The sequence below is a fragment of the Neopelma chrysocephalum genome, unplaced genomic scaffold (assembly GCF_003984885.1).
Source record: "Neopelma chrysocephalum unplaced genomic scaffold, ASM398488v2 Primary Assembly neopelma1_43, whole genome shotgun sequence".
NCBI lineage: Eukaryota > Metazoa > Chordata > Aves > Passeriformes > Pipridae > Neopelma > Neopelma chrysocephalum.
Genome location: NW_020897702.1, coordinates 16,687,857 through 16,714,151, shown reverse-complemented (window position 1 = coordinate 16,714,151; position 26,295 = coordinate 16,687,857). Strand labels below are relative to the sequence as shown.

General features: G+C 38.0%; 1 protein-coding gene across 1 annotated transcript; it reads left to right on the top strand.

The window, feature by feature from the left end:
• Positions 1–26,295, top strand: LOC113964789 (glutamate carboxypeptidase 2-like). Its single transcript, XM_027677461.1, has 19 exons — positions 1–114; positions 1,497–1,605; positions 4,550–4,736; positions 5,507–5,608; positions 7,506–7,631; positions 9,537–9,723; positions 10,804–10,897; positions 12,854–12,952; positions 14,661–14,746; positions 15,737–15,856; positions 17,121–17,203; positions 17,467–17,530; positions 18,319–18,386; positions 20,342–20,433; positions 21,246–21,336; positions 21,657–21,921; positions 22,723–22,804; positions 23,985–24,077; positions 25,103–26,295. The coding sequence occupies exons 2-19, from the start codon at positions 1,550–1,552 to the stop codon at positions 25,290–25,292; spliced, it is 2,085 nt and encodes a 694-aa protein (XP_027533262.1). The 5' UTR covers positions 1–114; positions 1,497–1,549; the 3' UTR covers positions 25,293–26,295.

Genomic DNA, 26,295 nt, shown 5'->3' with positions numbered 1-26,295 from the left:
GGACGTCGCTCGGCGCCGTCTCGGAGCCGGCCGGCCCCAGGGCAGCCAGTGGCCGCTTCTGGGCTGCCGTCCTGGGAGCAGCGGCGGGGTTCTTCCTCCTCGGGTTCCTCATCGGTACAGTGCAGACTAACCCTCCCTAGCGTTGAGGGCTCTTCCGGCCGCCCCCGGCCCGTCCAGCCGGGGGAGGTGACTCGGAGACGGGCGAGGAAGGGCCGGGGTGGGGGGAGGAGCGGGCGGGTTGCCAGCGCCCGGGAATTTGTGCCAAGGGGGCCTGAGGTGAGTCCGTGCTCAGCCGGCCGACACCACCCTCCCTCTCTGCCTCCCTGCCTCTCTCCCTGCCTCTTTCCGATCCTCTCCTCAGATCGGCCAGGTGCAGTCACCGAACCCCTCTGGGATTTCCAGCTCCGCCGCAGGAGGGTCTTTGTCTCTTTCACTTGGTTTTCTATTTACTTTTTATTAAAGTAGTCATGCTGTGGCAAGAGAGGAGGCGCTGGGTTTGTGAGGAGGGTACAAAAGACAGACCCCTCGACCCTGCTGCCCTGAAACCGCAGCAGCCCCAGCTAGAACGGCAGGAAGATAAACACGGGGCTGGAGGGGCGCTGACAGGAGGAGAGAAAGAGTCTTTAATTTGATGTCCCACCTCCTCCTCGTCCCAAACAGGCATGCCTGCGGGTTGCTGCCGCAAGAGATTTCCCCTCCCTACCTTCCTTTTAATTTCACAGATGAATCAGGATCAGCTTGAGGGATAAAGGAATACGAAAGAGCCACTTGTATTTTGCACTGCCATTTGGTATGTGCTTGGGGTTGGTGCCATTGGGAAGCCTGAATTGACTGAATTGCTCTTTCACACAGAAAGAGCCTTTCACTGTGCCAGTGACTAGTGCCTCACTGGTACCAGCTTGTTACCCGCTTGAACACACCAGCTCTCTCTTCACACTACCCATGTAGCTGCTGCTGCATTTACACTGAACATGTCCAGTCTGACTTAAAAACAGATGTCAGAAACAATTATCTTCCTAGCCAGGTGTTCTTCTCATCACTTACTCTGCTAGTGCCTGCACAGTAAGGGAAAGATTCCAAAATAAGAGCCAGACAGACCAGAGAGTGAGAAAGGAGTTACGAGACATCTGTTCCTTACAAAGAGTGTCTGTGTTTCTATGCATTTTTATAAAGCTGCTGCCTTATTACTGAGGTAACTGGTATGACTGACAGTACTCAAGGAAGATAGGTAAGTGTCTTTAGCACCTACAGGAAAATAACTGTGATGAGTAAATATAGTATATCTACCCATGGAAATAAGTTCTCTTACCATTTGTGGGACTGACACTTCCATCACTGTGCAGCCTCCATTAGGTTGTGGCTGCTTGTATGTGCTGAAGTAACAACAGTTGGAAAATGCATAGTGAAAAGCTTATGGGGAGACCAAAGAGAAATGGTGCGTGTCATAGGAATATTGCTCTCATGTTTTTACTCTTGTATTTTGGTGTGTTGTACAGGCTGGTTTGTAAAACCTATAGAAAAGAAGACATCTCTGAGTACTCATGAGGACATGAAGACAGCATTTATGGCTGAAATGAAAGCTGAAAACATCAAGCAGTTTCTTCAGTAAGCAGTGTGTAGACTAATCAGTTCAGACAAGGAAAAAAATTCAAGCTGGAAACAGCCCAAGGGTCATAGAATCACAGATTGGGTTGTGCTGGAAGGGACCTTAAAGACCATCTAGTTCCAACCCCCCTGCCATAGGCAGGGACACCTTCCACTACAGCAGGTTGCTCAAAGCCCCGTCCAACCTGGCCTTGGAACACTTCCAGGCATTGGGAGTCCACAATTTCTCTGGACAACCTCTGTCAGTGCCTCACCCCCTTCACAGTAGTGAATTTCTTCCTAACATCTAATCTCCCCTCTTTCAGTCTAAAGCCATTCTCCCTTGTCTTATTACTGCATGCCCTTTTAAAATATCCCTCTCCAACCTTCCTGTAAGCCCCCTTTAGGTACTGAAAAGTGCTTTAAGGTCTTCCCAGAACCTCCTCTTCTCCAGGCTGAACAACCCCAAGTCTTCAGGCCTGTCTCCTTAGAAGAGGTGCTACACCCTTCTGATCATCTTTGTGGCCTCCTCTGGACTTGCTCCAACAGATCCATGTCCTTATGTTGGGGCCTCAGAGCTGAGCACAACACTTCAGGTGGGGCGTCTTGTGAGAGCGGCATGGAGGGGCAGAATCTCCTTTCTCGACCTGCTGGTCATGCTTCAAACAATTCAAAACAATGGAACATGACAATATAGATACTTTAAAATCTATTAAAATTTAGTTACTGTAATTAATTTCTCAATTTCAGTGACTTGGAAGCTTTACCTGCAAGTAAGCTGATGTACTTTTAGGAATGTTATTTTTCTCTTAGGAGAGTGTAGTATTTGTTAAAAGCTTGTAATTATTCCAGTCGGTAATAGACCAGAAGTCATAGTTTCTTGATAGAAATTTACTTTCTGTGTAAAGAAAGAGCATCAGTTATTGTATGAGTAATCAATACATTTGGATTTGCCTCAACTTCCCATCCTGATTACATAGCATAAAGTTGTACAAAACTAAATTACTAAAACCCCTTTTTTGGTTGGTACAATTGTGGCAATCCCACTGATTTAATTTGAAGTGCATTTGTCATGAACTATTGCAAATAAATTAGCTGGAAAGTATGTTCTCTTTACCACATAACAGTCATGCCATGACCATAACATAAACATTTAAAATTGAAGACTTAGGAGTTTTAAGAGTCTTAATCTGTGTTTTGGCTCCTGCAAAGTCAGTGTTGTTAAACAGCTCTGTGAAAGGACCTCTTTCTCCCCTCTAAACTCCCTACCTCTATGCAAACAGAAAACATTATGCCTCATTTACTGTCATGTGGCCAGTTCTGCAGTAATATATGGCAGATGTTTAGTCACTGCTCAGAACTACCAGTACAGGCAGTTAACAGCTTAGAAGAGGAAATGAAGAAAAACACAATATTCAGTTAAATGGGAGTGTAATACGGGAGGGTATTTTCAAATTTTCATGAAAATGTGAGACTTAAACATTTGTAACTCTTACAGAAAACAGCCACTGGCACTAAAAATAACACTTAACCATGCTCTTGGTTCAGTATGTCATCCAGAAAATGGTGCTGTCACTCTAACAGTAACTTTTAGGACAGTGTTAGTACTAGATGTTGACATTATCAGAGGAACATGGTTTTATCTAGCAGCATGTGGCTGCTGAGGACTTTGGGTTTGTCTAGTCTGGGGAAAAGCAGGCTGAGTGGCAACCTCATTGATCCTTACAGCTTCCTGAGGAGGGGAAGTGGAGAGAGAGGTGCTAGTCTCTTTTCCCTGGTATCCAGTGATAGGACATAAAGGATTCATTCAAAGCTGCACGAGAGGAGGTTCAGACTTGACATGAGGAAGCATTTCTTTACCAAGAGGGTGGTCAAACCTTGAAAGAAGCTTCCTAGAGATGCCCCAAGCCTGTTGGACCTTAACACATGCATTAACTTGATCAGCTCTGAATTGATCAGGCAGTTGGACTTAGATGATTGTTGTAGATTCCTTACAACCAAACCTATTCTATTCTATGCTATGCTATGCTATTCTCTTGCTATGTGTATTGTTCTTTCAAAGTGCTTTCTTTGGTGGCTTTGTTCTTAGTGGAACTCAAAAATTTAAGATTTTCCTAATCTCATACCCCTTTGTTGTCAACCATTAACACCAGCTGGTGCCACACAAGCATCTGTGGCATGTTAATGGCATGGTCATATGACAGAAGGAGGAAATCGTGGTGACAGCCTCATTCAGCTGACGGTTTTTTCAGTTGACTTCACCACTGGGCCTTCTCAGTGGTCTGAACAATTTATTTTTTTTTTCAGACAATGGGCTGTTCACTGTTTATGTCTCTTTCACTGTTTGTTATTCATGCTGCCTGACTTTTAAATCACAAACGGTTGAGTTTTTCTGTTCTTTGTTAATAGTTGTTTATGGCAATCAGAAGTCAGTCTCTCTTACTTGCCAGCATGCCAAACTCAGAGTGAACTTTCAGACAAATCAGTATTTGTGCCAAAATTAATTAAAGTAGTGGTATCCAAGGAGAATATCCAGTTAATTGCAGGTAAAGATCAGAGTAATTATGTACATTTCTAAGTTGAATACACAAAGATAATTATACCTATTTCTTTTATCACTTTGCAGTGAAAGTCTCATTGTGCATAGGAGTGCACAGGCCTAATGTTACTCAGAAGACAAGGAGTAAAGAAAGGACAAGACCCTGTATCAGGTGTCATCACACCATTCTTGCTAAACCATGCTGCAAGGAAGATACAAATACCTGTGCTAGCTTTGGACAGCCTGAAACCCTTTACCACAATTTATGTATTATAAAGGCAAAAGTGTAGATACAGAGAAACCTTGGTCCTTATTTAGCCTGGGTATATCTGATCATCTCTAGAGGGTTTATTTCCAGCTAGGCTAAGAGGACTTCTGATTATGAGCTGCAATGCCTGACCTGATTGTTTCTTTCTTTTTCTCTAGCAATTTTACACAGCTTCCTCACCTAGCAGGAACAAAGGAAAATATGCATCTGGCACAGCAAGTCCAAGCTGAGTGGAAGACGTTTGGTTTGGATTCTGTTCAGTTAGTTCATTATGATGTCTTACTCTCTTACCCTGATGACACTAAGCCCAACTACATCTCAATAATTGATGAGCATGGAAATGAGGTACAGAAAACACCAGTTTTTCCAACCAGGGAACAAAATCACTGTCATACACCTGGGAAGACTGTGAGGGAAAGCTGTCCTCTGTTCAGTTAATACTGGGCCTGATACAAAGCACACGGAAATCAGGGGTTCCAGTTTGCTTTTATATTTTGCATCTTTGTTTCATAATGTATGTACTAGAAATACTAATATTTACTCTGATTCATATAGCAAACTGGCATATATTGATTAAAGGTGAGTTTTGTAAGAGAATTACTTCATGTAATTCAATTGTTTTAAAATTTCTCTGTTATTTAGGAAAGAGGGGAAAAACCATGGTCAGCACTGTTCTTTGCATTGATTCATTATACAGTATTGATGATTGTGCTAAATTCATTTTCTGGAAAATTAACGTTTAGACCTCAAAATGTACTATCACAAGAGACATGAGTTCATTACGGAATAGCTCTAGTGCATGTAGAAGCTCCAGGGATGAGCAGAATGCAAGCATTTTTACCACTATGATCTAACTTGTTCTTATCTGCTGTACTGAAGGGACCCTCTGTTCATTTACGCAGGACTCTGTGTGAAGAGTGCAGATGGGATTTGTAAGATCACACACTGAACTTGCCTACTGAAAAGGCTGCCCTGCGCTTGCTAAAGTTTTGACCACTCCTCATGTAGAGCTCTAAAATCAGAGTCCTTTAAACTGCAACTACTTGTGAAATGTGTCTGAATTTTTCATTTTTTCCATGTCACCTGGTTTATGTTATTTTCTTCTTTCCCATTAGATTTTCAACACATCATTATCTGAGCCTCCTCCTCCAGGATATGAAGCTGTTAGAGATGTGGTGCCACCCTACAGTGCGTTTTCAGCCCAAGGAATGCCTGAGGTAACAGTAGAAGAGTGAAAGAAACAAAAGTAGAAGCGGAAAGAGAAATAGAAGTAGGAAGAGAAGTAGAAAAAGAAGCAGAGACAGAATTAGAAATAATAGAAATAGAAAAGAGTAGCATAGCACAGGATAGCAGAGAGCAACACAGAATAGTGTGAAATTATCCTTAGGCTTTACTTCAAAATCTGACGTATCACCAGTTGGAAAGATGACCTAGCTCTGATGCTTTTGGGATTATTGCAATGGAGCAATGTTCAAATTAAACAGTCATACATATGTTTAATTTTTTTCTCTAGTTTGTATCAGAACTGGATTTTATTTTTCCTTTTCCTTAAAAATATGATAATAAATATTTAATATCAGCTGTATAAGCTTCTCCAAGCATTTCTGTAACTATGCATTGTTTTCCATCTCGGTGAACAAATAGACAGTTATAGATACACAGGCAATGAGCCAAACCTGACTTTCAAAATGCTGCTTGCCCAAGACTTACACTGACAGGTATAGCTGCACAGTGTTGAGAATGCTTGAAAAAGGCTTTTGCTAGCTTTTCTGGCAATAAAAGTGTTGCTGTGATCTGAATTTAATGCTAATCCTATCTTCTTGTACTGGTGGTACCAGCTGATGGGCTTGCTTTCATAAAGCTGGCCTGTGTAACAGGAATTTTCTGGCCTATGATCATTAGGGGTTTCAATTAATATTTTGTAAGATTAGAGTTTTTTGTTGTTGTTCTTAATACTTTTCCTGTCTGTACATAGAATAATTTAGGTTGGCAGAGCTCTCTGAGGTCATCTGCTCCAGTTTCTGCTTTAAAGTTTGATCTGACTTGGAAACCTGCTAATGCTTCTATTCACACAACCCAGTATATATCAGTCATGTACTTTCTGAATTTTGTTAATAAGCTGTCCAAGTTCAGAAAACGAAAGATATCCTGTATTCATTTGCCTCAGATACTCAAAGGATGCTGGAGAACCAGGCAGATAATCTGTACCCTAGGATTTAGGAGCAATGAGTGTTTCAAGAATTGCAGTGGGAATTTCAGAACATAATGTAAGATAAAATTCATAGGTTTTGACCTTTTATCATAACATATCCCTGAAGAAAGATATAATAACCTCACTGCTTTATTTAGTTGGTGGAGAGCTACAGTAAGTGATTAGATATGGGAAATGATAAAAAAAAAAGTTTAAAAAGCTTCAACTTCCTTCTTTAGAAAATGATTTTATTTGAATTAAATATATGAACTTTGTTTCTGATTAAAACAATGCCTAAAGACAGATTGTCTTTTCAAAATATGATGCTTATGTTCACTTTATTACACAATAGTTTGACAAAGGTTCAGGTACTTAGCTAGCACTGTTAGGAATAGCATTCTCCAGTGAGCTGTTGTCTGCATCTGTGCTGCAAACAGCACAGGAGGGAGCATGTATATAGCTCAGCAGTGGGAATACTCGGTGGATCCATGACTCTTCTGAGTTTTTCTAGGCCAGTTTCTCTATTTTATGTTAAAAACCATTCTACTAAAAAGTAAAACTAAGCTGTGGCCTCTACTGCATAAAATAAAATTGATCTTTACTGTGGTGTCTGTGTCCAAAATACCTCCAGCTATCCAAGACTGACTCCAGTTTTAAACAGACTGTGAAGAGAAGTAAATGCCTCACTTTGAGCGTTTAAGCAGAAGTCATATGTGAACATTCTCAGTTGTGCACAAAGTCTGGCAGCTTTGGATGGTAGGAGTCTATTAAAAGTCACCTACCTAGTTGCCTTACGATCAAACAATTCATGCTAGAGCCAGTTCTGGAGATCATTGTTCTGAATTTATAATCTTACAAGATTACATCCTCCTTTTGACATGCTCTTTGACAGTATTATTTCAAATTCTGCCTTTTTCCATCAGGGTGAGTTAGTGTACGTGAATTATGGCCGCACCGAGGACTTCTTTAAGTTAGAACGGGTAATGGGAATTAACTGTACAGGAAAGATTGTTATTGCCAGATATGGGAAGATCTTCAGAGGAAATAAGGTAATTCCTGTATATAAAAGTGTTACTTGTGCTGCCCTTCACTTGTTTTCAAGAGACTGAAACATTTACCTAAAGGGTTCTGTAGATTTTAGTGTGACTGAGTTTTCATAGAGCTGTGTTCGAAGATGATTTTTTAGTAGAAGGTAGTAAATATATCTTTCATATGTGTGTAATACATTTCTAGGATAAAAGTAAATAAGTTGGAAAGTGCTTCATATTTTTATATGGCTTTGCATTCTATAAATTGTTCCAAAATATCACTAACATTGTTATACATTGTATACATTGTTATACTCATGAATTCTGAACCAGGCTGTTCTTCCCTATTGGTTCAGCTGTCCTCTAAAATGTCTATATTGTATTTCCTTATAATGGTTTCTATACACCAGGCAGAGACTATAACTATATGGAGGCTATTTTAAATTGTGTATTTGGTTATTCAATGTCCCTGTCATAGAAGTATTTTTAAACTACAGTTTTCTGCAGATTTGCATGACCCGATAGTAAAGGACATAATCCTTTGCATACTTCAGGCATACACTCAAGTTTTTTCCTGAACAGGGATGTAAGAAGACAGTCTATTTTGTATGTATTTGTTTCTTGTACAACAATTAGTTTGACCCTAATTTAAGCAGGACTATAGTTTGTATTTGTCAGTTACCTAAGGATATTAAACACTGAATCTCCTCACTGGAATGCCACTTCTTATTATATGCTGTTGACTAATCTTGTGTGAAGCTTCTAAGTAGACAACTCACTGTTTTACGTACATACCATTTTCACCAGTGAAAAGTGACATATAATTCATATTCTGGGTCAGATAATATTTTCACTAAATTGTTTACCGTGCCTAGAAGTAATATCTGAATAAAAAACACCTAAAAATTGAAGATATTACTATCTATGAATCTTTTCTTAAAATGAAACACGAATACCTCAGAGTTACTATATCTAGAGGGGCAGTTTTCCTGTGGTTTGGAAATTATATGCCCTCGTTGACACAAAGGGATGATATGTTAATTCTTACAGCAGTATTTCTTATGACTGTTTGTATACTGGAGAATTTGATAGCCTGTATAAAATCTGGAGAACTGTACTGTCATTTTTCAACTTCCTAATGGTGTGTAAGAATAAGATAGATGATGAAGGCAAGTACTGTATTTCCTTAAAATAAAAAAAGGAAAAAAAAAGAAAGCTATGGTATTTCTGAATTAAAATACCCAAATTTAAAACTGTTGAAGATTAGTTGTCACTCAGTCACTATCCATCACTGTCATATCTAGTAGCAAACCAGATTGGGATGTCAGAATGACATATATTATACAATAATAAAGTCACACAAGAACTCTTTTAAAACAGCATGCAGGTCAGTCCTTTTCCCATAATAAACTATGCACTCTGGAGTTAGTCTTGTTCATAGCCAAAGACAGTTTCAAGCTCTCCAATAATATTCTTCCTTTATAGTCTGAAGCCTGAGATACGTTCAGGAGATCATTTAGGAAATTAGGTAAATACAAGCCTAACTGAAATATATGGTTGTATAGATGTGATACAGTTTTTCCCATCCATGATGTGTACATTTCAATAGTCAGTTGATTGTATTGGCCTGGATGACAGAATACAAACTCAGATTATGTAGCAATACTGTGAAGGATGTTTTCCATATCACTGATGTTATCTCCTAGCTAAAAGTCAAAGCAACAGCAAACCTCTTACTTTCATATGGAACCTGATATCTGCATATATATTTTTCAGGAAATTTTATGGCATGAGACTTTAGTTAAGCCAAGCACTGTAAAAGACCCTGAGGAAAAATCACTGTAATTTATAATACTTTCTTTTGCCCCTTGAACTCTGTGGTCAAGCTATAAAGCACTGGATAGGGACCAGAGATGTGCTTTGCAGGTGAAGAATGCTGAATTGGCAGGTGCCATTGGAATTATTCTCTACTCTGACCCGGCTGACTACTGTGCCCCAGAAGTAGACCCCTATCCAAATGGCTGGAATCTTCCAGGTGGAGGAGCCCAGCGTGGGAATGTATTAAACCTGAATGGGGCAGGGGATCCTCTGACACCAGGTTATCCTGCAAAAGGTGAGTGACTAGAGAAGGCATGCTCTGAGGGTCTGGTATCAGGAAAGGGCAGGGGATGGGGATGTTCTTTCCCTTGTAGCAAAACACTCTTTTTCTTAGTCTTTGTTGCTAAAAGAGTCAGCTTTGGGTTTCATGTCAGTAGGCCATCCCTGTAAGTGGTGCATGAGAGGAAGTGGGGGCATGTTAGGCGAAACCACAGAGTGCTCACCTGTATTCATCACCTTCATCTTATGCCTCCTTAGCTGCTTGAGCTGTGCCTAAGTTTTTTCATTTATTACCTAAACCAGACTATTTTGAGTGAAATTCGTTAAGAACCATTCATACCAGCACTTGAGACAGCATATCTAAGAGAGGCAGTCACCTCAGGAAAAATGGTCCTTAAATGATGGGCAATGTTGCCTCTAGCCAGCAGAACTTGAGCTGGAAGGGGATACATGTTCACAGGAGCAGCACAGCAGAGCAGACCATGGGGAAGATTCCTCATTCCTCATACTAGAGTCAGTGATCTCATAGACGAATCCCTGTTTTCTTCCCTCAAAAAGGGTCACTGTAAATGCTGTATTAAAGAGGAAACTATTTTTTTCCATATGTAGTTTTGTCCACATTGTAAAAATTAAATTTCTCATTTGTAAATACCACGATTTCTATTTGAGCTGTGTCAGAATAAAACCTAGATTTCATTTTGTTCACAAAAACGGCAAACTAGAATATTTAGTAGTCCAGTGTATATGATTTTATCTGCATCTTGTTATCAACTGGCAAATTTGTTTTATTTTCCAGGAGAATGTTCCAAGCATCAGACTAAGGGGTCCCTCTTTGCTCTTATTCTTTATCTTTAGCTTAGTCTGAACTTCTTTCCCATGAAGAGAAACATTTCTGTGCAAAAGGATTTCAACATAAAAAATTAACACTGTGGGAAAACCTTCATTAGTTTCTCTTTGAAAACATGCAATTAATGTCAGTCCTATATCCAGGAAAGTGAAATGATTATCCCTGACTCCAGTGTTGGGATGGTGCTATGAACTGTACAGATTCCTTCTGAGAGTTGTAAATATGAAAATATTTGTCTTTTGCTTTCAGAATACACCTACCGATTAGACAAAACCAGTGGTGTAGGTCTCCCAAAAATTCCGGTTCATCCTATTGGCTATTACGATGCAGAGTCATTACTGCGGTAAGTGTATGGGAGACATGAACAGTTTTAAGAAGACTGTATTTTGAAAGTTATGGGAGTATTTGAAAAGAGAGGAAAGACTTTTGTACTGTGCTCCTCCTGTAGCTGTTGAAATAATATGTTTTGTTTCTTATTAAGTTCTCTGTAGGAGGTAAATGTGTTATTTATTGCTACATATTAGATATATGGAGAGTGATCTGGAAAGGACCATTTGTAATATATCATGGTCAGTCAAGTATACTGGAGTTATAAAGTGCCTCTCAGTTTGAATAAAGGCAAAAATTTTCGAGGTTGACCTGTCCTGTGAAAAAGATCAGAAATTAAGTAATTCATTTGTCCAGGGAAGTACTTGCCATGAATGTCTGATGGGACAGTATCTGTACTGTCCTCTATTAAATGAAGGTATATGCTTTCTCTCATCAGGTATGTTATGTTGTTTAAATATGATGATGGTGAACTAATATAAGCACACTGAGGAAACTCAGGAGTTTCATAGGGGATTTAATAAACATCTACATGTAAGTTCACTTACTAAATGTGCAAGTGGCATGGAGACAGGCTACCAGCTTGCTGGTGGACAGCATTAAAATTCATAATTATTTCGACAAACCAAGTAAGTTCACTAAAAAAACCCTAAGATGTGATTGAGTTGGAAAGTGTATCATTCCCCTAGAAAATGTAGCAGTAATCATCTATGTCAACTGTAGAGTTGCAAAGCAGGAAATGCCAGGGTTGGCAACAGTATGATGGATAAGTGTTTAGGGCAATAAGTGAATATAGTCTTGAGCGTGTGTTTGTATAGGAGTTTTACATCTAAATCACATGAGCAGTCATTCTGCTCAGTTTGATGCCTCTGTTTGAGTACTGAGTCAGAAAAAAAATATCTATCTTGTTTCTCAATGAAGATTTCTCCTGAAGTATTGAAGCTATTTATTTTTATAGGAGGCAGAATTTTACTGTCTTTGGTGGTTTTGGATACCTGATGTTCATTAACACTGTCCTAATGTTTTTCCTATTTCCTTCCAAACTTCTATGGACTAATATATCTCCGAATGGTCTTTTCCTTAAAACATTCCTGTTATCACTGTTATTAAGATAACTGCTCATAATGAGAAAGGCATAGGTTAAAAAACCTCTTTTATCCACTGCCAACTAGTAGTGGTAGAGCAGATTAATATGTATAAATATGATGTAGCTAGATATTTCTCTTCAATAAGTTGTAAATAATTCTGGAACTTGTTTTTAATAATTATGAATGAAATCTAAATCTTTTAAAAATACATCATTTCACATTTGTCTTGAGATGTCATAACTTCTTGTTATTTCTGCTATCATATTTTTATATAAAAAATTTACTGAGGACTTGAAGACATGCTGTAGTGTTCTGTGGAATAAAGCTTGACTGAAGTATGTGTTTACAGTAAAAGACATGCTTTCATTTACAATAAATATATTTTGCTTCCTAAGAACAGAACATCCATCATACTTTTTAATATTTTCTTTGTTTCTCACAAGTTCATGTCAAAAATATAAGTCCTTTAGGTGAATAAGTCTTGGTGATTGTGATCCACTGAATTACTGCATTTCCAGTTGTGTTAACAGGGAAAACGTTGCCTTTTACGATGGAACAAGATCACATTTCTTTGATGTTAGCCATCTTTGACACACATCAACTCTGTCTATGCTACCTGATTAAGCAGTGTCCAGGGGTAGGCACTGGAAGACAACTGTCTGTGCCGTTAAATTGTTAGAATGGCCCAAGTTACTGTCTGCTAATTCAAATGCAAATGCAGTTCAAGGTACTAGAATGTTCCAGGGACCAAAGACGCAGTTTGTATGCACTGTGGTTTTTGTGTGAATGGGACATAACAAAGCGTGATTTCTGTTTCTTCATTTGTGTTTGGTGGTGTTGTAAGATTTCTGTAACTAATTATGATTATCTTTTTTTCATAATAGTAATATGGGAGGACATGCACCACCTGATAGTAGCTGGAAAGGAAATTTGAATGTATCTTACAATGTTGGTCCTGGTTTCACAACAAGTTATTCTACAAGGTCAGTTTTGTTTCCTAAGGAAAATATGCTTGGGATCAGAGAAAAGACAGGTAGAGCAATAGAATTTAACTAAAGATGGAGTATTGGGTTTATTTGCATCATTCCCTTGATTTTGACCATTTCTTTGGCTGAAATACTGTCAGTAGCAAAGCTTCAGAACATTTACATCTTGACTGGATGGATATGACCTACTTGCTTTGGTTTCCAGCTAGTCTTGAACCAGTTTCCTTTGAAAAGCATCTAGCCTTTGACAAACTATTTGTTAAGACTGATTTTTTTTTTGAGAACTTTTGTTGTCTTTTTTAAATTCACATGAGTCTAGCTTCTGCTCTTACCTATTGACTTATATAAAACAGTATTAACCTACAAGTTAGGTTTTCCAGAAGAAGAGCTTAAATTGCAACGTCATTTTTATTGCTTCAGATTGTTTTTAAACTGAATTAGTACTTACAGTTTAGGACTAAAGTCCAGGTGTTTCCATACTGTCTAAGTACAGTGTACTGACTTGTTATAAAGTGTTTGACTCCATACGAACTTCATATGACTATTGTTCATACTGAACTTCATATGAACCCTTTAGGCTGAGTTGTTGCACCTCCAGCTGTGTTACAGGTAAACAGCTCTTGATGTTGTAGATTAAGTCTCTTGATGCATCTCTGGTTGTCTGATTTTCTGCTGCATGAGGTGCCACAGCAGTATTGACTGTGCTGAAGTGCGGTGGTTTTGACTGGGGTAGAGTTAATTTTCTTCACAGTGGTTGGTATGAGGCTGTGTTTTGAATTTGTCATGAACACAGGGTTGATAATAGAGATGTTTTTGTCATTACTGAGTAGTGCTTGCACAGAACCAAGGCCTTTTCTGCTTTCTGTACTGCCACACCGGTGAGGAGACTGGAGGTGCAGGGGAAATTGAGAGGAGACACGGCTGGGACAGGTGACCCCAACTGACCAAAGGGATATTCCACACCGTATGACATCATGCTCAGTATATAAAGTGGGGGGAAGAAGGAGGAAGGGGGAGGGACATTTGAAGTGATGGCATTTGTCTTCCCAAGTAACTGCTACACATGATGGGGCCCTGCTGTCCTGGAGATGGCTGAACACCTGCCTGTCTATGGGAAGCAGTGAATTGATTTCTTGTTTTGCTTTGCTTGTGTGCATGGCTTTTGCTTTCCCTATTAAACTTTTATCTCAACCTCCGAGTTTTCTGGCTTTTACCCTTCCAGTTCTCTCCCTGATCCTGCTGCTGGCAATGAGCAGCTATGTGGGTCTTGGTTGCTGGCTGGGATTAAACCATGACCTGGAGTCAGTCAGTTCTGATTTGCACCAACCTCTAGAATATTAGAACTATTTACCTTTTTAACATTAGATGGTTTTCATTTTTCTTTCACTCTTCTAAATTTAAAAATTAGGTGCTAGCAAAAAATCTTTGAATTTGGAGTTCTGATCCTGTTTGTCTGTATAAATCTGATTGACATCAGAAACATTACATAGCTATCAGGGGCTGAATGCTCTTCTCATTTGCACAGGTATAAATCCAGAAAAAAAACTCCACTGAAATATTTTCAGACCTACCTTAGTTTAATAGAGGTTAAAGCTGGTCAAAATGCTTTCCTTATCATTCATATTTATACTTTTGAAAGGTGTCAAGATGGTTTATTGTCTAATCTGGTGGATTTTCTCTTTGTACTTTCTTTCCAATACACTAGAAAGGTGAAAATGCACATTCATAACAACAACGAAGTAAGAAGGATTTACAATGTGATTGGTACTATCAGAGGCACAGTGGAACCAGGTAAAATGATTTGTCTTCAGCATAATGTGAGTGAGAAGTGACCTCTACATACACTTCACAGTTACAAGGGGGATGTGAAGAATATAGTTTTCTCTGAAATATTGCACTACATGGTTATTGGTGTTGAAATGTTTATTGCACCAGCTTTCATATGGTTCAGGGTATGTCAGCACTTTCACTGTGAATGCTGATTTTCAAGGGAGAGTCCAATATGGAAAATATTTGTCTTCAGGCAAATAACTTTGCAATTGGAAGAATATTCTTAAGTGTATATTCTTCCCTACTCAACACAGGAACGGATTTTGCATTCCATCTGAAGACACCCTATCCACCACTATTGACTTTTTGTCTGTCCTATAGTCTCTTGTAACCAGTGTGATTTTATACTCAAAAAACCCCCCAGATAGATAGATATCCCTAGGATGATGATAACAGCATTTATCTTGTAACTGCAGCACTTACCTTTTGCCTACCGTTAACCATATTATAGTAGCACAGAGATCTATTCTGGCTTTGATCTTAGTAATCACATCTCTGTCATGATTTGAACAACTCCTTTTATGATTGATTATATATATTCAGAGAAATACTGCATTCAGCACACCCTAATGTTGTGAATTTGTGTGCTGTACAGATATAATTAGTGGATCGGCTTCAGCATGAAACATGCTACTGTAAAATGCGGAAAGATGCTTCTATCTTTAGAGAAAAGCTGCAGTATTTCTAATAATAGAAGTAATGCTATGGAATTTAAGAGGTTTTAGTCTTGTGGGATTCAGTTATTCTGCTTGACAAATTCTCTAGCACTGACTGAAAAATGCAGAAAAATGTCTTTGGAGATTTAAAATGTGTTTTGCCTTTCTGTCATGTATACTACAAACTATTAATCTCTGTTGCCTGATACATATATGGAAAAGAATTACTTCAAATTAACAGCTCTATGGCAGGAAAAACGTTTTCTTAAGTAAACCTCCCAAATAATTTCTCCAGACAGATATGTCATCCTGGGAGGTCACCGCGACTCATGGGTATTTGGTGGCATTGATCCTCAGAGTGGGGCAGCTGTGGTTCATGAGATTGTGAGGAGCTTTGGAAAACTGAAAAAGGAAGGTAATAAAGCTCATCAAAGTAACTGCTCTCAGCAGTGCCTATTGATTTCACTGAGATTTAAACATATGCTTAAAATTAAACACGTCTATCTCACTGATGTCTAGAATAAACCATGCTGCTCTGCAGATGTTATCTAATTCCAGTTACAACTTTGTTATATGAGAGGTACTTCTGCTCAAGAGAAAGTACACCTAGAGGGAAACAAAACACAAAATGGGGAATGCTGAAATAAGCATGATGTTCAGGTACAATTGATTACTGTGTATTTGGGGATGGTCAGACTGGATGTCTCAATGGTCTTATAAAATTGATACAGTCGTGGACTGATAAAGGCTTCATGAAGGCAACACTGAGAGCTTTCTCAGCACTTAACTGTGGCTTGCAGACAGACTCAAGAATAAATAAAGAATGTCTGTGTAATACAGAGAATGAGCTGTGCACATGTAGTAGGAGGTATTGGTTAAAAATACCTCATGCCCAGTTGCGTTAGAGTAGGAACAAACGTCAACTGCACCAAATTTCTGCTCCTGTCAGAGCAAATGCTAACTCCTTATCTGACATCCCATGGAAAGAATGGGATGCATTTGACAATGCAAATACTGTGCTAGAGAAGCATTCTTTGCCTACACATTACACTTAAAACTTATTGACATTTAGTTTTCGTTCCATTTCTCCTGGTTATTGGATATCAGGGGAAGCTGTCTTTGGAATGCAAACTGGAAAAAAAATTAAAAATTAAAAAAGAAAGGAAATAAAAGATGAAAAGTTTCCAGTAGCTTCAAAGAAAACTTTGGGCTGAGATACAGAGGCACGGCAACAGAGCCTGTTCTGTTTGTCCTGAGTTTAAATCAGATGCAGAACTTCAAGTGAAAGATCTTTCTTTTGAAGGTGATCTTTCAAAGTTACAGGGAATTACCTAGGTTTTAAAATCTGGCATTTGGAAGACAAGTCAAAGAAATTCAGTAATAGATATGAAAACATGCCACTTTTCTGTCAAAGTAGACACTGGTATACAATGTATACTAAACTGAACAGAGCAAAAAGAGTAGAAAATCTTTCTTTCAAGAATTTGTGCACAGCACATTATTTTTCCTTGGTCAGAGTTTTAAATTTTAGAAAATTTTCTTGAAATTAAACTGAGAGACAAAAAGGAATACATTATTTGGCACAATATTGAAGTAGAGGTGAGATTGCACCTTAAGTTACCATGCAAAAAACAGCCTTTGTTTTAATAATATAGTTTTCATGATCTTTCATTGTGCAGGATGGAGACCAAGGAGAACAGTGATATTTGCAAGCTGGGATGCAGAGGAATTTGGCTTGTTAGGATCAACAGAGTGGGCTGAGGTAAACCAGTAGTGTTCAAAAAGAAATGTGCATGATGTCTGGTCTTTGAGAAATCTGTACTAGAAAGCAGCACTTCTTTCCTCCCTCCCCCTCTTTTCCTTGCACACACATTCTCTCTCTCTTTCTTTAGTTTCCTTTTGAATGTATAGCTCCATGCAGTATATGATGTCTTTCTATGAAACAGCTGTTTGTTTTGTGAGTGGGAAAAGAGTTCTGGGGGAAAAAAGTTTGTCAGCATTTTCTTCCTTTTTTCTTTCTCATAGGAAAATGCCAAAGTATTGCAAGCACGAGGAGTGGCTTATATCAATGCAGATTCTTCAATTGAAGGTATGTGGTTTAGACTTGTGTTTTACAGAAATAGTGATGGTGTGACTGGGAGGGATTTTGCCTCGAGATTGATTAGACCTTCAATGTGATCATTTTGTTGCATTAATTCAGAAGTGGATATGCGGAGAAACTGTCACCTGGGATCATAAAGTATCCTTCAGATATTCCTGTTTTTTCCCTTACAGTAGCTACACTATTTGGGAAGTCATAGGGAGGGACAGGAAGTGTTGTGGCCCTGAGTTCTATGGCAACTCTTCAGAGTCAGCTTCTCCTCTTATAACATGCATAATAATTACAGGGACATAAGAAAAGCTCTGAAGAATTTCTTCAGAAGCTGGGTTGAAATTCATCATAACTAATACAAATGCACTGACAAGATCACAGGAAGACTCTTCTCCCAGGCAACCAGCAGTAGGACAAGAGGGCATGGTCTTAAGCTGGGCCAGGGGAGGTTTAAGTTGAATATTAGGAAAAAAATTTTTACAGAGAGAGTAATCAGACATTGGAATGGGCTGCCCAGGGAGGTGGCAGATTCACTATCCCTGGAGGTTTTTAAGATGAGACTGGATGTGGCACTTAGTGCCATGATCTAGTAACCACGGTGGTGTTGGATCAAGGGTCGGACTTGATCTCGGAGGTCTTTTCCACCCTGGTTGATTCTATGATTCTCAGCTTGCTCCTCATAAAGAGTGTAGCTCTCCAGTCCCTTACTATTAACAAATAATGGCATGAGGTTTCAGCTGAGTGGAAGTTCCTTCTTCAAATAAATAATTTTTCCTGTTTTTCAGGAAACTACACACTGCGAGTGGATTGCACACCACTGATGTACAGTCTGGTGTACAGTCTGACTAAAGAGGTAATATCACTTGAAATTTTTAGCCAATATGTTCAGTGCTCACTCAGTTGATGGGGCTCTGTCTATAAAATATGGTGTCAGATGTTTCTTTTCTGGCTGCAGTATCGCTTTTAGGTCAATAGCTAAGTAATTGGAGCTTTTTCCCAGAAGGGCCAAGGGGATTTCAAGCTTATATCTTTAAATTATTAGCTATTCAGGATTAAGGGATTTTGCCACTTCTTCTGTGAAAGCATTCGTTCTATGAACAAAAGAATGAAAGAATGCTGTGAACCAGAGGACAGAAATAAGCACGAACCTGGCTGCCTAGATCAGCTGCTAGAGTGCTCAGGGTAATGGGAGACTCTGACTCCCTTTAGGCAGAGGAAGAAATTAGTCCTACTACTGTATTGTTTTTGGTATGACATGCCAAGTTTGGTCAGTGTGCTCAGCTTCAGTGTACCCTGTTAGTTATTCATTGGCACTGACCATGATGCTCTCACACATATTTGTGTGGCATACAAAATTAAGAGGTAGGGACCTTTCTCTTAATAGGTAGAGACCTTTCTCTCTAGGAAATAGCCTCACCATCTTACGTGTAAGATGTTCCTAGCTTTGGGAGTGGGTCTTAGAGGCTGTCATTTTGTTTCTGGGGGTTTTTCCTGTTCAACTACATTAAACAATGAACATTTAATTGGTCTTTTTGTGTGTTTAAGTGCATATATAATATACATTCATCTACTATATATATTCTATAAATCTATCTGTCTTCGTCTGCTGTATATATTTAGTCATCTGGCTTTTCTGGGGTTGATAACTTGAAACTGGCATTAGACTGGTACAAAAGTAAAGAAAAGGTAGTAAATCATTATAATAATTTTCTGGCAATTAAGGTACAACAACTAAAATGTAACTGTTTAAATCAAGTGCCCAGATAAAGGTATTTCTGTCATAAACTGCAGAAGAGCTGATCACCTGTAGTTCCCATAGTAACCTGTGCTAAACGCAAGTCTTCAGAAAATCAGGTCACTGGGGTCTCAGTTTGGACAGCAAGAGCTATCATTAAAATGTTGACCTAAATACCAGTGAAAATGGTTTCATTGCGTAACCCTTCCTCAAGCTGGGAAGCAACAATAGAGGCTGATGAATGCATATAACCACAGCTTTTTGGTAGCTGATGTCTGAAGAGAATGCTGATCAGGAAGCATGTCCTATGTGATCCCATTCAAAGTTAATCTGGTAAAAAGTCTTATAATTTTTATACAGACAATTAGCTTAATGGACAAACCCCCCAAATATATTAGTTTTAATTTGGTTCCTATTCTTAGGTAGTTATATATATATTAATAGTAGAAAAGATATTAATAATCTTTAATAGATTCAAGATAATAAAACCAAAGCATTCCACAGATATAAAGGAAAGGTGATGCTCAGTTACCTTCAAAGTAGTCAGAGTGATAGGAATGAGCTTTAGGATAATTGTGATTTATATACCTCTTTAGCAGCTATGATGACATAAACACCAGGTACTGTGCACTTTGCCCTTCTAAGGTTGCTTCTGCATTCATAAACGTAATTTTTGTGAACTAAAACGAGGTAGAAACAGTTTTGAATTAACGTAAGACAAAATTGAAATTTCTTTCCCAAGTAAAGCCAGAAGTTTTGTTTTGTGAGGGATTGTTTTGTTGAATATTTAAATTAAATAGCTGAAAATCTCATAAAAAACCATCAGAATGTAAATATTGACCTGAAATGTTTTCCTTTCCTTGTGTTTTCTTTCATCTAAAATTACTTATGTTTTAGCAAATAAAGTATTCCTCTGGAAAATGCTATGCATCTGATGTGTTAAAATGGAAATGAAGAAAGGTTGAGGGACTTAAGACTGTGACTTACTCATTGCCCTAAGTCTTTTATGTGAGGACGAGTTGTTGATTTGTTGCTTGGTAACATTTAAAATTGTACCCTTTGTCTTTTTCTAGATACCGAGTCCTGATGAGGGTTTTGAAGGAAAATCTCTTTATGAGAGCTGGTATAAAAAAAATCCATCGAGAGAATATAAAGAGGTCCCCAGGTCAGTGACAAAAGAACATAAATTATATATCAAACATTATTATAACTTGTAGAATGTAGGTTTTAAAGAAATACCCACTTGAAAAGCTGAGTGCTTAAAGGACATGATGTGTTTCTCAGCTGGTATTAATTTCAGAGTTTTATTGATTGCAGCTGGTACGCTATTGTACAATAGTGTTGCAAACCTGCCTTTGTCGATGAACAGAAGGCTTTATATATGAAAAGTGTTCATGTAGTTTATAGAGATTTAGACAAATAAGAGCAGTATGCACAAGCCAGTGGCAGGCACACAAAATGCTAACTCAGCAGCTTTCCCTTGCATTTGCTTCCAGTCTCCTGGAAAGCCTCTGAATTTGGGGGGCTGGGGGGGCACGTCAGGCACGATTTTACAACACCGTCCTTCAGATTTACCAGGGGGTGTCTATAGAGTCTCAATGACTGATTTTATTCTATGAAGCCATACTGATACTTGTGATTTCTCTCAGTTGAGAACTTGGGATAGTGGAAGTTCAGCAGGAGGAAGGTCATTGGTTCTTGTCAGTGATAAAAGACAGTGAGTAAAATTCTCCTCCTGGATATCTCTGACCCTGAGAATGATTACTTTGCTATTCCAAGAGTGCAACTGATGTGGTGCATGTAATGCAGGGGTCAGAGGCAATTCATGTGTAGTGACAAAAGGAGCATACAAGGAAAAGACTGTGTAGTGTATAGTGATCAACTGCTGAATAAATAATTGACACGGTACTTGGAAGCAAACAAAAATTATACTTTAAGTATTGTCACTCAAGGCATTTTCCTCTTTCTTGTTAAAAGAATAAATAAACTGGGTTCTGGCAATGACTTTGAAGTCTTTTTTCAACGTCTTGGCATCGCTTCAGGCAGAGCACGTTACAGTAAAAATTGGGTAAGTCTGTGTCTTTGTAATTTGGTCTCCCCAGTAACTGCCTCAATAGCATCACTTGTAGTGGAGCCATTTAGACTGCCAGCTTTTTGGGATATTTCAGTTTAGTGTGTCAGAATGGTATCTAATTACTAGAACTCTATGTGCTACCTCAATACAAATATGTAATAAATAAGAATGGTCAACTTGGTATCAGTCAGACAAACTTGACTTTAAGAACTTAACTTTACTGTGCCTTGAATCCCACAGCAAATGTTTACAAGCCACACTGAAGTATCCATAGCTGAATAATGGTTTTGTTTGTTTTGGTATTTTTGTTTCAGAACATAGAAAAATATAGCAGCTATCCGGTTTACCACAGTGTCTATGAAACCTATGAAATTGTGGAGCAGTTCTATGATCCCACTTTCAAGAATCATCTGACAGTAGCTCAGGTACGGGGAGGGCTGGTGTTTGAATTGGCCAACTCTGTTGTGCTTCCTTTTGACTGTAGAGATTATGCATCAGCTGTGAGCAACTACGCTCACATCATCTATAATTTGTCAAGGAATCATGAAGATGAACTGGCAGCATACAACGTATCCTTTGGTACGTACAGTCTTTCATCATGCTCCTCCTCCATTAATGCTATCAGTGCCTTATAGTAATGTATGTCTTAGTCATGGCGTGGTATTTACTTTGTGCTGTATGAACAGTAAATAAAACAAGAGCCACACCCTCCAAGAATTTGAAATGTGAATATTTTGTCACTAGTATGCCTATGTAGAGAATATATCACTGCCCAATAGAGCTAACAGTTATGGTTGCATGTGCTTTGACCTGTGTATGATTCACCAATATTGACAACAATGTATTGTTGTCTTGGTTCCTTAAAAATAATCATGCTGCTTTGCAGCTTATAGTGCTGGATAATTCTCTGCCTCAGAAGCCTCTGTTTTATTGACAACATTATATTGTATTCAGTTTAGGATTTAGCTGCTAATGACCAATATCAGCTATGTGCATGCACATGCACACACACCCACACGTATACTCTGTGGAGGAACATAACAGTAAAACACAGGTTGCTGGGGTTTATAAAATCTCAGACTTATGAACAGTTTGGTTCTGGCAGTCCACAATCCAGTTTTTGATATTTCTTTATATTCTTCAAGTAGCAAATAATAAACAATAGTCACAAAAGTGCTAATTTCTACTGTCTCTAAGGCAGGTTTTGACACAGAATTACATATTTTTTTATGTAGGAATATGGGGTCATCTGAGTTTCCTTCACTGACACTTAATAGATCATGATTACAGTGAAAGATAAAGGTTTAATTTGTAGAATTTTATTTGTTAAATGATATCTTCAGAATATGAAGGTAATTACTTCCTTCCTGCTCCCTCCAGATGCTCTCTTTTCAGCTGTGAAGAACTTTACAGAAGTTGCTGCTAGCTTTCATGAGAGACTGCAACAAATAGATATCAATAAGTAAGTGTAACTCCTTTTTTTTCCAGTCAAATACTACATGTAGTCCTCTGACCTCAGAGGGCAAAGTCACTTTTTTCCACTTAATGGAAAAAAGATAAAAAAGCAGCTGTAGTTGGGGCAAGCTTTTTGATGAGCTTTCAAGAAGTTCTATGTACCACCTATGCCAAAAGGCTTAATTTGCATTTGACTTAATTTGTAATTTATTCCTTGTAGGCCATGCCCAGAATAACAAACCAAGCTTCGTTTTGTATATACATATGTGTATGTTACATTTCTTGGGAAGAATCTAATTTAGCCATATGCTTACCCTTATGGAACACTAACTGAGAATAAAAGCCATCTTTTTAATGGCAGCACCTTTCAAGAAAAATGAGTTAACAATGATTTCTTATGTAAAAGATGACATTTATGACATATGACATGTATGTGACATTTTCAAAACGGTTTTATTGGTGGATGGCCTAAATCTAAGTTTTAATTCGACTAACCAGTTTCAGTTTCTGCACCACTGTAAACTTGAAAAAATTTTATTGATGATAGTAGAGTTACTCCAGGCTTACGGTGGTATAAATTTTACCATTTTTTATTGATGAATGCCTTCAAAGCTCTACAATAAGTTCAATGTAAACTGCTGAACCCACATATTTTCAGTATAATCTTCTTCATGATTCTTTTATTTGTTAAGCATCAGTAGTATGCTCAGAGCTATTCAAAGTACACACACACAGATGGTCTCTGCTCTAGGGAATTTAAAATCTACCATCAAAAAAAGACAATTCTTGGATGACTCAAGAGTTGGTTCTAACATCACAAGGTTACTTTTTTTCAGATGTTGTGATTTTACAACAAATGTGATTTTTTTGAAGTAATTTGTGGCTGGCTGGCTTTGTGGGAAATAGGGTCTTTAGAAAACTTTTGTACAAAAGAAGAGAATGGTCTGCTCAAGTATCCTCATGGAAAGGAGGTTAGCTGACATGGGATTTTTTGTGCTACTCTTTAAGTTCAATATCGTGGATCTGTTACCTAAAATCGAAGACATAATTCTCTGGACAGTGTTAGTGTAGAAACACTGTTAGTATAGAACACTGCCCTTCATAAATCCAGAGATGTGAATGCTGGGGCACAGGATTAAGAGCAGGTCAAACAGTCTGTAGCTAACATATTCCTTTTTTCTTTTTAGCCTACTTGCTGTCAGATCACTAAATGATCAGCTCATGTTTCTGGAAAGGGCTTTTATCGATCCTCTTGGATTACCTGGAAGGCCGTTTTATAGGTGAGAAATGGTTATTTTTCACTTTCCTCCTGGAATACCCTATAAGAATTCTGTTAAGATTCACAGGTCTCTAAATAGAGTTATAATGATTTTATTCAATACAGTAAAAGTAGATTAAACACAACAAATAAGGTTAAAAAGGGAAAACAATACTGGGGAAAACTTCAGTGAGATACATTATACAGAATGAGGAAGAGTCTTCTTGGAAACCTGTTCAGATCATTTCTATTGATTTCACTGGCTTCTAAACAGATCTAAAGTTAAGCCCTGGACTCATTTCAAGTAATTTTAGTGGTAAAGAGTCTATAGGAAGTTGTTATTATTTGAAAGTGAAATACTGTATAATTCAAGTGCTACAATTTGATCAATTATAAGAGAACAGTCATGCTAGTAAATGCAGTGTGGAGGACAGCACTACAACAGCAGTGAAGAGAATTCAGTGGTCCTCTCATCCAGTTCAAGAAGTAAATCTTATCTGAGAGGCAGTCAAATCAAGTCTAGATTTTTGATCCTTTTACCAGTCTGCATAATTCAGAACAGTAATCTTTCCACTAAAAAGTTACACTAAAAACTAATTGCAGAAGGAGAAATTAAGATCTACAATCCTCGTACCTCTCATAGCTTATGATTAAAAATATGTTGAGAACAGTCTCTTGTTAAAGCATTGGCTTTCCTATCTCAAAGCATACCTGTATCTGTTGGAGACTGTGTATATCTTTGAGAAAATAAGATAGTTTTTTTTAATGTTTTCATTTCGTCTAAAATGAGGGAAAGGAAAGTAATTGACTCAATTTTTACTCAAGTAGCTATAAAATTCTGGAATTCACATGGCATAATGTAGCTTATGTTAGTTTCTTGCTTCATAGACTATAGCTACTATTGCTGCAATAATCTTATTTATTTACATCCTAAGTGTCAAGAGTTTAACAGATGGTATAGAAACAGACTAGTTTTATCCAGAAAATTGAATGTTTTATTTTCCTAATGCAGAATATTGCTATTTTTCACCATCATCTTCCCTACAGACATGTTATCTTTGCTCCAAGCAGCCATAACAAGTATGCAGGAGAATCTTTCCCAGGAATCTATGATGCCATGTTTGATATCGAAAGCAAAGCTGATCAACATGAAGCCTGGGAAGAAGTGAAGAGGCAAATTTCCATTGCAGCCTTCACTGTACAGGCAGCAGCAGAAACACTGAAAGAAGTAGCTTAAATATCAACAACATAATCATCAGTGAAGACAAAATACAGATTTTGCAAGAAGTTTTAAAAATGGATCATTGAAAAACACTAGGAGGATTATTAGAAAGAACACAAAATAAAAAAAATCTTGTTCTTTGCAAATAATATAGTCAAGTGGAATGCATTTAGCAATGTTAACAAGGTAACGTACTCCATTCCGAGAGCTCAGGATTTAGATATCTTCTGAAGTGAGAGTGAAAAAGTTTCAGGTTTTCTCTCAGCTTTGTATTTTAAGAATTGCTAACCACTGGATTTATTTTCAGAGCTTTGAATTTTGCTGGCTTGATTATTATAGCAGTCTTCATAGTGCATCAGGAAAACAGAATTAATTTCATGTTTCTATCAGTTTATAATTTTGTTGTTGACTTTTTATTATTTACCTTGGGATTGTATCATTCTACTCCAAGACAGTCATTTCAGCCCTCCTTTTACACAAAGACTCATGTATGAAAATGGGAAAACTGTGACATACCGTTTGCGGGATGTATAATGATCATAACAAGTTTTGGGCAGCCAGCCCAGAATACTCATCCATGACATTCTTCTCTTCACATGCTGAACCTTGAAGCTGTTTGCAAATAAATTTAAGCAAGAAGCTTTCTAGTCACTGGAGTAAAAACAAGGCAGACATATAGTCATCTTACAAAATGTCTTTTGAGAAGACGACCTTCTTTTATCCAAAATCTACCCTTGCTATGCCTTGCCCATATAAAGTTGTTTTTAATATGAAGACAATTAGAAGCAAAAGAAAAATTCATCATGTCCTTAGTTTGAAAGGATACAAAATTATTGCCATTTTGTAAAGTCTCTATTTCTGATTTTGGTGTGCTGCTTACTCTTATGATGGACTGCTTGAAAGATCATAGTGAAACAACTGAGATCAGACAGAGAAGACTCAGAAAATCAGATCCCTTCATCCGACATTCTGCCCTGGAGGATTATTAACTTCTTGCACAGCTAATATTTTGTGTGAT